The sequence below is a fragment of the Camarhynchus parvulus genome, chromosome 3, assembly GCF_901933205.1.
Source record: "Camarhynchus parvulus chromosome 3, STF_HiC, whole genome shotgun sequence".
In the NCBI taxonomy this organism is placed as follows: domain Eukaryota; kingdom Metazoa; phylum Chordata; class Aves; order Passeriformes; family Thraupidae; genus Camarhynchus; species Camarhynchus parvulus.
The window spans coordinates 20,290,970-20,305,572 of NC_044573.1; the positions used below are offsets into that span (position 1 = coordinate 20,290,970).

General features: G+C 35.4%; 1 protein-coding gene across 1 annotated transcript in view; it reads left to right on the plus strand.

Moving 5' to 3' along the window:
* Positions 1–14,603, plus strand: part of USH2A (usherin) — a 373,050-nt gene that overhangs the window by 196,914 nt on the left and 161,533 nt on the right. The window contains exon 37 of the mRNA XM_030944868.1: positions 3,326–3,488. Coding sequence (XP_030800728.1) covers positions 3,326–3,488 — 163 coding nt within the window. The remainder of the gene's footprint in view (positions 1–3,325; positions 3,489–14,603) is intronic.

Below are 14,603 nucleotides of genomic sequence, written 5' to 3' on the forward strand. Positions count from 1 at the left end.
GGGAGCAAGGAAAATATGGTAATTCATAAATCTTTTGAATGCAAGAATGTGATCAAAATATTATACTTGACAGATTTTAGCAGTCTTGTGTAACACCCCATTTTTTTCAGGATTTGAGAATACAGGAATATTAAATTTGACAAATTTATGAAAAACAGACCTCCTGAGGCTTTTTTATTTTGTTAAAGGTTTTTGGATATATAGCTGAACTGATATATCTAGTATGATTTCATAGTATAGCTGATGAATAACTAGAATCATATCTACTGTGCTTGGTTTTGTTTTCAAGCATAACCAAGAGAGAGGCCTGTGCTTATTCTGGGATTTAAGTTTTTGTTTAATTCAGCTTTAGTTTTAGGCTTCTAAATTTGGTAGAAAAAACAGATGGAAGAAAAAAGAGGTTTGGGAGGGTTTTGTGTTTTTCTTTCTATTTTTTCTACCACAATTTATTTTTTATCAGGAAGGAACTTCCAGGTTTTATTTTTATGATGTAATTTGTTAGTCACATTTCCAGTTTTATTTCCAAGATTGCTTTCATTCAAATGCCAGTAATGTTTTCTCTCTGCAGAAGACAACTAGACTTTATAACCATTAAACAGTTTATAGCTTGCTCTACTTTGAAGAATATTCATTCTTAAGAGCTTGAATGGCTTTTTGCCAGTTTTTCTTGTACATTTTTTGCAACTTCACATATACCCCAAAAGCAAACCTTGTTTTAAGGTACCTGATGTGCAATAACCTAATCCCTTGTGTTGGTAGTGATGCTGAAGACAACTCATTACCAAACTTTGCATACAGATGAAATATGTAAGTTTTCAGTACTACTGTCCTATCAAATAGGCATCAAAACGATAGAAGAGAACACCAGTGGTTACAGTTTAAAAAATATTTTTAGTAGTCTTTTTTGATGTCTCCACTGAACTACGAACTTGTAACTTGTCTTTTGAAAAACTTCGAAGGGGTTGCTGTAGCTGATACTCATCTGCATCCCATGATCAGTGCACAAACTGTTTTCCAGAGCCAGTGATCCATCTCTAATCACAGGAATTGAAGTACTTCTTGATTTAGGCTCACCTAAGTGCTGCCAGGAAGTTAAAGCACTGGATCTTCATTTGATTTTTAAAAAAAGATTTTCATATCAATTACAGAGTAAACCCAATACTTAAAAAAAGAAGAAGAAAAAAAGAGAAACCTAATGTTTTGCCTCTGCTCTAAATAGTATGGGAAAGATTTCCCAGCAGTAAACTGATAGGCTTCCAGCTATTTTTGTTGCTGATCTTGTGCTTAATGTGCCCTAATCGATCAAGGAACATCATGTGATGTTCCCCTAAATAGGGAATTTGTCCACCTTATATTTCTGAAGGTGGCTCTGAAGATCTTAATTAATTATGAGAGCATTAGCTGTTATTCTATTTCAAAAACTTGGTTTTGTTCAGCTTAGATAGTTCTTGTTTGACTTTTTTTTTGTGACTATGAGTTATTTTTAAGTGAGATGCAAATTGCTAAGTAAATTAAGAAAAGCTGCATTTTATTCTCTTCCTATTACACTCAAGATACTGCTTTTGTCTGTTCTAATTGTTTGGGTGTTTTGTCCCTAAAGAGGGAAAAAAATGGTTTATTAAGGGCTCACGTTGCCTGTAATAGATTCTTCAGAGAAATTCAAGAGCACTCAAATTATGCTAGTTTTGAAATGTGTTACCTCTTGTTAATGTCTTATAAATAAGTGGAAATGTTCAACACTGAGTATTTCTCATCTCAACCCACTGCTATTAAATTTAAATTTCAGGGTTTTAGTAATATGTATGCTTGTACTTTTCCCAATATTACTATACCTATTCTATGATTTCTATGATTTGGTGTCACTTCTATGATACAAGAGCCTTTGTTTATTAAGTTATTAGTAAATATGTCTGAAAATACTACGGGGTGGTGTAAAATAATATTTAGAAAAATAAGTGTGAAAAAGGTTTTCTGTGCCATATGTTTATATAGCACATCATAAAAAAAAAGCTAAAGACATAGTACAGCTGTTGCAGCTGTTTAGGACATGATACAGATTGCTGCAAATTTATAATATTTAAATATTTTTTTGATTCTTCTTCAGTAGAAAAACATAATTGTTATTAATTTCTTCACATTTTTCATGTTTCTGATTGGAGCACTTAGGAAATTTAGGAGCACTTTACTGGAAATTACTTTGTTTAGAAAGCACAGTTTAGTCAAATCCTTCCATAAGGATGTTTTTGACTAAAATACCCAAATAATCAATGTGGCAGTGATCCAATAAATCTATGAAGTACTTGTTTATCTTTAAGCATGCACTTTATCCTGTTGGCTTTACTGCAACTTATCACTTACTTTCAATATAAGCAAGTGTATAAATAGAGAAGCACATGTGGAGGTATTGATGCGCATGGCACTTGTAAACAATGAGCTGTCCAATCTTTTCTTCTGAAAAATACAACATTCATGTTTCAAGGACAGAGAAAATATGTTTGGTTATTTAGATAACAGTGCAGGTGTGGCAGATTAAAAATAGCATTTATTAGCACTCCCAAGAACTTGCAGCTGAGAGGCACTTACAGAGGTGTGAAACCATCTTATACCTTAGAAAACACCAAATAAATAATGTAGTAGAAACAAAATTGTCGCCATAAATAACATAATAACAAGTTACTTTGTTCCATAGCACTGAATGTTTACTACGAGTTTTGAAATTTCAATAGTAAATATCTGGAATATTTAATAAGTATTTATTTAGTTCCAGTACAAATCTTTCCTATTCAGTACATTATCCAGCTTTTTTATATTTTATTTTCTCTTAAAGATTTACTTTTTATTGCAACTTAATTTTATTAGGTGAATGTGAAAGTTAATTTAGGGAGCAGTCAATATTCCAGAAAGGAATTTTTGTCTGTTAAATGTCTGTAATAATTTACTACAGTGTTTAAATGCATGTTCCTTGCCGTTGCTTTTAAAACGCAGAAAGTTACATGGTCTTCTGTTGTTGTTTCCTTTCCTTACACTGAGATCGTACATCCACATGAGGTGGGTGTAAAAATAATTAAATAATTTAAAAAATAATCTTCCATTCTTTTTCAGTATTTGTTTCCTGTTTCTTACAGTAATCTCTATTTAAAGTAGGTTAGTAGCTGAACAGCTTCAAACAAATGTAGATTAAAGGACAGCAACATGCTTAAAAATTAGGATTCTGCCAGTGTTAGTTACTTTTTCTTAATTAAGAAATACCTTTTCTTAAACTTTGCATCTCTCATTCCTCCTCTGTGACTATGGCACCAAATTCCATTTCCTGTTGAATTTGCAGGTAGAAGCTCGGACCATGGAAGCTGCCCCTGAGGGAATGGTTGATGTATTTACTACTGTTGATGGGTCCAAAGAAGTTCAATTTAAATGGCTTGCCCCAAATAAACCTAATGGAAAACTGACCTACACAGTCCTTGTCACTGGTCTGTTCTATGCTGATCAAGGTATAATTTTCCCTTCATAATAAGTCTAATGATAACATTGATATTCCGTTTATTTAAAAAAAAATTCTTTAGCACCAAATTTTTCTACTTTTTTGTTTTTCCCTGTGCCATTGATTATTTTAGAATTATCAATTTTTATTTAAGAACTGCTGCTTTGATTTATGGTGCTTTACATTTGTACAAACACATAAATTGGCAAATAAAGATAAGCTCTCTGCACTCATTTAGTCTCTAGATATATACACAGAGTCTTATCTTGCCACCTTCTCTCAGATAAGGAAGCTATGCTCACAAAATTTCAGTTGGTTTGCTTATATAAACCACTCATGAGAGCTGGTCATAATATGGTTGATCATGGGTATAATTTGAAGAAGAAAAGGAAAGAAAACCAACTCTTTATTTCTATATCATATACAGACTCAACATGAGATATGAAAGCCTGACAAGTAAGAGTTCCCTGCAGGTTGTTCTTTTGCTGCCACTGGTTTATGTTGCAGGTTGTTTCTTTTTTTTTTTTTTTTTACATCTTTTAAACTTAAACATAACAATGTGGTCTTGGGTTAAAATGTTGCTAAATCGGAGCAGGCAGAGTTAGTGATGTCGCCCCTATGTAAAAGCCTAGGGCACTAAAGGTAATTGGACATTTTTTCCAAATGTATTACAAAACGTGTGTATTTTTTAGTTGAAAGTAGAACGCCATGTCCTCTAATTATATAAATGTAAAATACTTGGGCAGTGAATAAAAATGAATATTCACAAAATGAGTATGAGCTTTTAATATGTCAATTTGAGCTATAAAGCATGCTCTAAGGTATAATAAATAATAAAATATTGTACACAAGTAATGTTTATGAATTTTACCTAACAATGTTGTCATTAATTTTTAGTGCACTTTAAACAGCATGATTGACATAAGGCAACTATAAAAATGTTTTCTTATGAGTATAATATGAAATTGTGGTTGAAAATAATGTTTGGATGACATTTAATCCTTCTATGTACTGTTCCCAATTTTAATCAGTATTGTAAATGCAGTAACAGATAGAGAATTGAATCGCTGATGACTTTATAACTCGCCTCTTCTTTTCTCCTCAGAATGAGACTGGGTTGTTGCTTCCAGTACTGGTGCTAAAGAGAGCATAGCTGCTGTAATTGCTGTCCTCTGCAAAGTAGTTTATAAATGAACTTGTTTGTGTGCTCTTTGGAGAAACACGTTCACTGAGGAGGGTAACGTGTGGTAGGCAGTCTCAGCTGACCCCTCACAAAGGCTGTTGTGTCCCTTTTTTATGCAATGAAGGCTTTGATGTATTCTGCTGTGAAGCACTTGTAAGATTATGAGGAGAAGGAGTGATGATCAATATAAAAAAAAGGAGCAACATTTTGGCTGGACCAGTGACAGCAGAGCCATTTCCGCCAAGGCAGCAGGGTGAATAATGCAAAAGCCATATTCCCCTTGTGTTTAATCTTGCATTGTTTTTGCAAAGAAAATTTCTGCTTGCTTTCTAAGTCGTGTCATCCTCGGTTGTCATCCCGTCTCTCAAACCATCAAAACGGTATTAAATGTTGCAAAGCTGTGCAGCTAGAGAACTTTCAAAAGTCAGAACCCATTTGCAGAGCAGCCGTTGTAGAAAATGTATTCTGTTCTCGGCAGAATTTTCCTTCAGTTCTTTCCACTGAGAAGTTTACTGATTTCTCCCAGTGGAATCTGCTGGAATTTATCGGTTCATGGTTGGCAGTCACAGATTAAGGTAAATGTCGATCCGTAATGACCCTCTACATGTTAGTATTGCAGTAAAGCTGGGCTTTTATGTCAAAGATATCGGAGAGGGAGCTATTACACATGACAGGGGTGATCAAGGGACTCCAGACCAAGGCAAGCATTATTAAATATTGACTAGTTCTGTGATTTATGTAGAGCTGGAGGAAAAAAGTGACTTTTTAACCATTATATATTCTTCAGCAACGAAAACCAGCCATTTATCTCCTGCTGGTAATAAAGAACAGAGTGCCTGCATATTTTAGTGGAGGGAAAACCTGGCCTTATAAATGAGATGGACTCTTTCATGATAACATTTCAGTTTGCTAATTGCCAAAAGCAAAACAGGCAAATTGGAAGCAATTATAAGAGTCGACTTGAACTGCCTGCTATGTTAGTTCAACTCAGGAGAGCCGGGTGGTGGTGGAAGAATCATTGGGGAATAGAACCCAGAAAATTTCATTACGTTTGTTCATTGTTGCTGAAACTTTGCTTTGCAATGCTAAAGAAGTTAAGAGTGCTTCCCCCCAGAAGTCAGAGCTCTAGCAATTGACATTTAAGCTGGCTGTTTTGGGGTTATGCAGGAAGGAAATTAAGCATTAATTCATCAAGCTTATATAAGACATCATCTGTTCACAATATTTACACAAAGTTTATTGAATTGTCTGATGGCTAATTGGTATTTTCTTGACATAATGAGCAACTGTATTTCATCCTTTGCTGCATTGTCTGTTAAAGAGGCAGGGATTAAAATGTAAAAAGGGGAGAGGGAATTCACCTAGAAGGTGAATATAAGCATCCAAATGGCTGCATCTATCACTCAAGTTGGTGGCTTGCTCAGGAGTACCTTAAGTGTCAGTTTGGGAAGCAGTGACCCCACTGATACTAGATAATTTTTTAATATCTCTCAAATGAAAAATCTTTAAGATAATTTTCATTAATGAAAACTCAAGCTTCTGGTAGGAATGTGAGAGTTTAATAGACAAACATCATTTCCCAAATAGTGCAGTCACCTTCTCTTATTAAGAACAAATTTAACTAACTTCTGTTGCAAAACACTGCAAAGATTATTAGATGTAAAAATAATATCTATTATGAAGGAAGGGGAGATGTAGGAGTTTGTCTGGACAAGTCATTCCAGCCCATGACCTATTTTTATTTGAAAATAGGGATACTCAATAGGATACTCAATTACATAATTCTAAGAACTTAAGAAAAATCCATCAGATAGGAAGAGTATTATGAAAAAAAACCAAACATATTTTGGCAATAATTTTATTAAAATTTACTATTTTTGTACTTTACTTAGATATCTGTTTTGAAGTGAAGTAGAATTAGAAAGGATTGAAGCTAAAGGAACTTGAGTGAATATTTAAGCATATCAAGACATATTGCAGAGGTATCTATGATTTGGTAATTGGGTATTATGTTTGATCAAAGAATTGGATTCATTATATTAGTATCTTTTTCAACTTTAGCTTAACTATGTGGGGCCTAGGAGGTCTACCTTTGAATCTAACATATCTTCTTGGCCTTTTTTTTACTCTTAAATTAAGAAACAGTGTGCCTCAGAGGGGTGGATTCAAGAGATACAGACTTTTTGAGGAGTGGAAATCCTTCTGCATAAGTATAGCCCCTGGACAGAGCAAAGGATCCCACTACGAGAGCACGATTTTTTTCTAATGCACGTTGTATTTCTACATTTTTGCCCTGCCATCCCTAATGTATATTGTGAAACTCTGTTTGATATGTTGTTATCTTATCAGTGCCCTACTATAGCATATGGTATGTTGAGATAGCAGGTCAATGACATGGAATGTGTTTAAATAACGTGTAACTTAACACTTTCTCTGTCATGAACCTGTTATTCCAATGCTGTAGAGGCACCAGCTAATCTCATGCTGAATATTCTGTGGCTCTTCCTAGGCTTAGCACCTTTCCTTGTCCTGTTCCAAATCTTTCAAATTTCACGTACCTAGGTCTCTGTCTGACTGTCTTAATATTTGGTTACACTGCTTTTTCACCAAATGGCTCTGCCATTCATCATGTTTGTTTAGGATACCATATAACTTTTCACCATCTGCTTTTAAAAATATGCACATCTCATAGCAATTCAAGGGAGCAGCATGACAGCTTATTGGTTATTTCCATGTTCCAACAAGTCATATTTAATTCTAGACCTTTTTTTCCCAATGGGGCCAGATCATCTTAAGTAATTTGCAAAAGATTTAAAGTTGCTGTGGGGTTTTTTTGGAATGGAGAATGTTTGTCTTCTTACAGTAAAAAAAAAAAATCCTGTAAAACAAAATACTTCAGCAAAGGGCACATTGTAGTGAATAAAAGCAAGAGAGAATGTTTTAGCTGTAGTGCGTCTACATTCTGACTTTTGACTTAATTCTGACTTTTGATTCCAACATAAATGTTTTGTAATGCATAGCCTGTTTTTCTGTTACTGCTGATATTTCTTTTATTTTAAGACAATGACTTGGCAAGGTGTTGGTAAATAGTGTGTACCTGTTAACATTATCAATAACCAAATTGAAAGTCAAGCAAATACTATCACAAACTGAGGGAAAAGGTCACTGCAAGTGTGAAGTGAAATTCAGCAGGAGATAGTTTGGATTGTCTGGCAGTGGAGGAGGATACTTATAATGGATTTTTCCACAGTTTGGCCATGGTTTAACAATGTATTCAAGGGAAATACCTGTACAATTAGCCTCCATTTTTTAATTCAACTCTTCATTTTTCTGAAAACCTTTCTCTGTGAAAGTACTTGTTAAAAAACTGTAAGGAGCTTTATTGGGGCTGTTTTGCCATTCTGTTCTGTATAGATATGTTCTAGTTTTCCAGATAAGTATTTGTTTCCAGCAAACAGCATATGGAGATCAAACAGGGCTTCAGGAATTGAGGGCTCTGTCCGAGTTCTGCAGTGCTCAGGCATTATTGCTTGCTCTCAATACAATGTAATGAAATGTTGCCTTGCCTCAAGTCATTTAAGGCCCCGTGCTTGCTTGGGAGGAGCCTTAAAGAGGAATTTGGTTTGCAATTGGTTATTCCAAGCCATAAAATACTAACGCTACCGGAGCTCAAACAGCTTTTCCCTCTTCAAGAGTAGTTAGAGTTCTTGTTATCTGATACCCTTCCAGTTCTCAGAGCACTTGAGGGGAAAGAAAGGTGAGAGTCAGGCTTATTTCCCTCAAGTAGTTTCCTCATTCATCCCTATTTATTCTCAGGTTAGTTCAGATAGAATACAGGGTCATTTTTAATTACATCTGAGGGTCTGAAATTAAGTTCTAGGACAGGAAGAATCAGGTATTGCCTCTTTTCCAGAGGAGAGATTTGGAGGAAATTCTTATCTTCCTGCCTCTGTCAGATGACTACGTTAGCACAAAATTAATCCAAATCTGTGGCCCCCAAGATGTTGTGATGCATTTGAATGTGAGTTTGACCTAAAGAGAATCCTTAATTAACTGTATGTCCTTAGGGAGTTTCATAACATGAAGTTGCAGGGTTATACTCAGAACTGTGTTGCTTATGAATGTAGAAATCAATGTCTGTTATTTTCAGTTTGGGGTTTTTTGTTTCTTGAGGGTTTTTTACTTACCATAACTTCTTTTGATGATACATCATGTAAGGTCCATACTTTTCAGCAAGATAGTTAATCAGCTATTTTTGTAAAGAAAAAAACAATTTATCTGCTTACTCTGCTTCTTTGGAAATGGTGTACCAGGAAGGCTCATTGCAGCCCATTCATTCTCTTGCCAAATTGGAGAAATCTAACAGCAGAATACAGTATAAACAAGTTGACTTTTGCATGTATACATCAGAATGTTGCCCATCTAACCTTTTTGGTTTAATATTTACTATACATATGATTAAATAGAGTAAAACTCACACCATCTATTCATTTAACTTCTATAAGAAAGCTCCTCTTGTAGTCTTGAACTTGGCACAGTGTACCCAATACTTTCAGTATCCTCTCCAAACAGAAGTCAAAAAGGGAGTGTTAAGAATCAACCTAGTGCAAAAAGCAATGACTGCTAGGGGAAGACACCACCTGCAGATGGCAACAGAAGTGGGGAAAGGAATGCTGAAGCCCCTTGAAATTCCTAGCCTGTCTTGTGCTGAAGGCTTGAGAAAGAGGAACAGAAGTAATTACAAAATGCTTACCAACTTTTGCACCAGAAAGAAACCTCTACACTCTCACTGTGTGGGAGCCCTTAGCTGCTTTTCCAAGGCATCTATTAAGGAGATTTTTCATATTTCATCCCCTTCCTCTTTCATTTTGTCTGTCTTCTTAGTTCTAGCTGCAGACCTACAACACTTACCACTCCTAAAGACATATGAGAGGGAAACAAAACGGATGCATAACCTATTTTCAAGTAGCCATATTTAATCTGTTCACCAGAGCAGGAGTTAGGGGTATTTTGCCTTGGAATTGTAGGGCATTTAAAATTTGATTTGCCTGGCTGGAAAACTCATGGTTTTGCATGCGCTTCAGGATGATTATTGAGTAGAGTTAGTCAAGCTTCAGTAGGTTTTGAGCAGCTTCACAATGCACCATCTAATAGCATAATTCCTGTCAGTATCAGGTATGCTGTTCTTTTCTTTTCCTTAATACAGGTGTCTCTAAGGAAAGCAAAATTAAAGTCACTCTCTAATTCCTATATCTGACCATTTCTTTGGTGAAGACTCGAGCATCAGACCACAGATGGTATTTTAATTGATCTTCTGCATCGCTGTATTCCCATAGTTATGTTTTTTGTCACATGTACATTGTCTGTCTTGTACTTTGTAATTTATTTGGTTTCATGTGATAAAGCTGACACATGGGGCTGAACCCCATTTTTGTGAAGAATGTATTATCAGTTCTTAACAGGCTGAAATTCCTAGTCACTGCCTATAGCAGAATTGGCTCCAAGACTGTTTCTACTCCCTTGGAATAGTCTAGGGAATAATAGCAATCTTCTAGAGATGGCTCTGGTAAACAGTATTGAGTAAAAGGGAATTTGCCAATCAGTTTTTCTACAAAAACAGTCTTTTAGTTAATGAATGTCTTCCAGTGTTTTAACCCACAGGAACACTACATTGACTGTGCTTCGGTATATATGGTAACTGCTAAATGCAAAAAAACAATTTACAACATTAAACACAATATGATTGATGTCAATGACATTACCCAAACTAGATATGTACAATCTGGCTAGAGCTTCCACAGATAAAAAAACTGAGTTTGAATATTTCTGTGTGTTGGCTTTAAACAAACTTCTCTTTAGACACCAATATAAACCCCATCTCTTTTCTCAGGTAGAGAAAATGTGATGAAAACTGGGATTTTACAAGAGTTTTTTGAAGTTTTTCTTTGCACTTTATAAGGGGGAATCAAATTATATTTTGACTATATAAGTTTCTAGTGTGATACCAGAAGGATCATTATGATTGGTTGTCCTTTTATAGGGATAATTGTGTGCACTTGATGTGGTTGTTTGTGTTATTCTTCATGTTTTTGCCCTAAATAGTCTAGAGGGAGGTAATTTATAAGTAAGTACAACAAACAGTCACCTGAGTAATTCTGTGGTTCTTTCAATCTACAAGTGCATCACTTATGATGCCTCATGAAAAGTGACTGGAAAAACCAAAAGAATGTCATATGTCAGACAAAAATCCTAGATCAAGTTTAGAGCTTCATTCCTTCCAAAGTATTACAACTAACTGTAATGGCATTTGACAGTATTGACTTTTTTTATGTGACTTCTTTCGGCTAACTCAGCATTCTGAAAAAATAAATAGTGTTCTCCCTCTGTGATTGAAAGGGTTAAATAGTACCAATTCATTACCACTCACAAAAGGATTTATTTTCTTCTCATAAATCAGTTTTATTCCACATTTTTATTATTCCCTTGGGTCAGCTGCTCCAATTGAAATCAATACAAGTGCAAGTGACACAATCAATCTAGATATTTGATTATGGATTTGAGACTCCAAGTTCTGCTCTGTGTGTTTAGCTAGTCTCCTTCTGATAGCATCCCTGGAGAATGGAAAATTCTTATTGGCATCCATGAATTATGGGCATAGATTCAGAAACCAGATACTGTGATAATCTCCATTTATGTACTGCTGCAGCTAGAGAAAGAATGTTCTAACAATGGAGAAGCAAACTTGATGGTTTAAAAGCTAACTGGTTTTGATTTTTTTTTACTGTATAAAGTCCCTCATGAAATAAACTTGATAAAGTCTCATAATTTGTCTATAAAACCCCTCAAACAAAATGGATGAAATCAGTAACTATATACTCTGTCATCAGCTTAAGATTGCAAGTGCAGCAAATGCTTTTGATCTTTGATGTCTCATGTCAAATGTGATGTTTTGCTACTTGGATTACTCAGCTGTGCTGGGACACTTCCTCCTGTTCGCACCAGATAACAGTGCTTAGACACCAGAAACCTTTTTGAAATCCAGAGGAACTGGTTGTACTCATAGAATGTTTTCCAGAGTTTGGTTTAGGTCATGAGCTGCGTTCTTACTGTGTGTCTCTAAAACACTCTGTACAGTGTGCAGTGTGGGGGCTCCAGGACTGATGCCTCTTGGTGCTATTGCAGAAAAATGGAGTTAAAGTAGAGATGAATATAATTACAGCAGACATTTAACACTATACTGAAACACACTGTTTTAAGTGGAAGGTTAAAATGAGACTGACTCAACTGCAAGACTCATTAGATGTTTCTGTGTTTATGAGAGAGTAATGAGAAAAACTAAAAGAGTAATTCAAATCAAAAAGGTTTCTTCTTGGCAGCTTCATCAACAATTACAGAGGTCTTTTAGTTCAAAGCTTCATGGCACTGAGCTGAAAGCTCCAAAGGGTAGATGAGACCACACACTGAAGATTCCTTCCTGCCTGCCACCGTGACAAAGCCTAATCTTGGCTGAAGTTTAGGCATCCATGGGGTCTGTGCTAACTTTCTTGTATGAGCTCTCACATCAAGCTGTGGGCTTTATTCATATTTCAGTCCATAGAATTAATGAGCACATAAATGCACATTACTTAGTGTTTGTAACACTAATGATCACTTATTTCTACTGACAGGAACATGCTTTCATCATAATGATTACCCCTGCTTTGCCTTAGGGTTCTTGAAGTGCTCTGAAAATTTTCATAGAATTGTATAACAGCTGAGGTCAGAGAGCACCTCTAGGGAACAACCAGTTCAAGCTCTCTTCTCCAAGCAGGGTTAGTTGGAGCACATTGCCCAGGAGAGTGTCCAGCTGGCTTTTGAGTATCACCAGAGTTGGAGACTCTGAGCAACTTCTTCCGGTGTTTGATCAATGTCAAAGTAAAACAAGTATTTTTATAGGTTTAAACAGAATTTCTTGTATTTTCTGTATGTACTCATTTGGTTTTTTCTGCTGCTGTACATTGCTAAGAAATGTTTGGCTACTTTATGCCTTCACAACAGATATTTTTAGTATTTTACAAATTTTTAAGATCCTTCCTCCTCTTCTTGAGGCTAAACAACCTCAGTTCTCTCAAACCCTCTTCGTGTGACATATTCTTCAAGGCTTTAATTATCTCTGCATGGACTCCACTCCAGTAAGTCCAGATCTGTGTTATGCTGGGGATCCCAGAACATAATGAATTCTTCAGATGTGTCTCACCAGGCTGAATAGAGAGGAGGAATCCCCTTCCAGTCTCAGTCAGACTGTACACATTCTGTATGTCTCAAGACAATCTAAGATAGCTCTATCCAATCTAAGTCTGTAAGAAGCCTCTTTGAGTGATGACTTGAATACCAGTCAGAAACTAATTGTCAGAAACTGGGTCTTCTAGGTTTCATATTTCTGCTGTACATGCCAATACAGATTTTGATCCTGTTCTTCAAATATTTTCCATTTTTCAGTTTTAAAACTAAAGGCTTCTTTTAATTCCCAGGGAAAAAGATAAAATTTTTCAATGCAGATAATGTGAAACTCTTCTTATTTACAGGAAAATTAATATTTTGGATTCATAATTTTTCCAGTTTCCCACAGCGCTTTTAAATTACCCATTTTGACTCATTCAGCAACTCTCCTAACCCATGAGAGTGAAGTTTTCATGTGTTAAGAGAGTCTTTAAGTTTTGAACTCAGTTTGATGGACTGTGACCATGATATGCCCATAGGAACAATACATCTGTCAGCTCAGGAGAAGGGGAACAAGACAGTAGTGGTTCAAGACATTGAGACAAAAAAATCAGCAGTGTGCCCATCTGAAAAAAAAAAAGAAAGAAAAAGAAAAAAAAATCCTCCAAAACAGAATGCTGAAACATAAAATCTAACCCAATCTCAAAACATAAAACCCCCTCAATATTTTGTTGAAGAAGTGGGTATGGCATCAAAGCCAAACTGCTTCACAAGTCAATATAACAATTGAGATGACAATTTGAGAACAGTTCATTATTATCGTTCTTAAGAAAAAAGAATTGCCAGTAATGCCGGGGAAGTATTTTAGCTGGTTTTCTACTGGGATAATCAAAATAATGGAAAGTGATATTTTTTTATTCTAAATACTCTATTAGAAACAATGGGAAAGGAAAAGAGGTAGAAAGGAAAAAATCTTAGCTGTGAGGAAAGTAGCTTTTGTGGTAGTTAATGAGGCTAAAGAAGAGGCAAAACTAACAGGCAAAAGAATGAACTGAGACCCAAAGAAGTGTGCATATTCACAGAATTTCCCACCAAATGTGGTGTCAAAGAGACACAAATCAGCTGTGTCTCAAATAGGGACAGAAACTGGTGACAATGTGGATGAGCTCAGGGGGGAAAGGCCAAAAAAATGAGTTCTTGTTTCATTTTTATTTTGCTATTCTAATCTTATTAACTTTTTCTGTGGTCCAAGGTACAAGGCTTAAACTCTGTATGCTCAGAGTAATATGAAGCAGGCATAAAACCAACTGTAAGTGTTTGTGATAGTTAACTAAGTAATCTTTGTATAGATCCTCACATGAACTGTCCCTTGAGCTGGATTTTTGCTGCCTTTAGTCTTTGACTAGTCTTCTACAGTGGTAATAGTTCTGCTTTTGTCTGCTTGAATATTGTAGGGCAACATGTTCTGTAATTTAAAAGAGGTTGTCAGGACATAATGGTGCCATATCTAAAGTATGGATTGGTATTAATTACAAATGCAGTGATATTAATAGAATTACTTGGTATTTGCCCACACTTGTGAAATATGTGTCTTTCTCTGTTTAATACATAAAAAGGAAACATCCAAATTTATTACCTTTTCCCTTAAAAACATAAATTTTGATCCTGATGGAAAAGAGTACCTTTAAACATGCCCAGATTTAGGGGAAAAAAAGTTCTTAAATGTAAGATGAATGTGTTTAG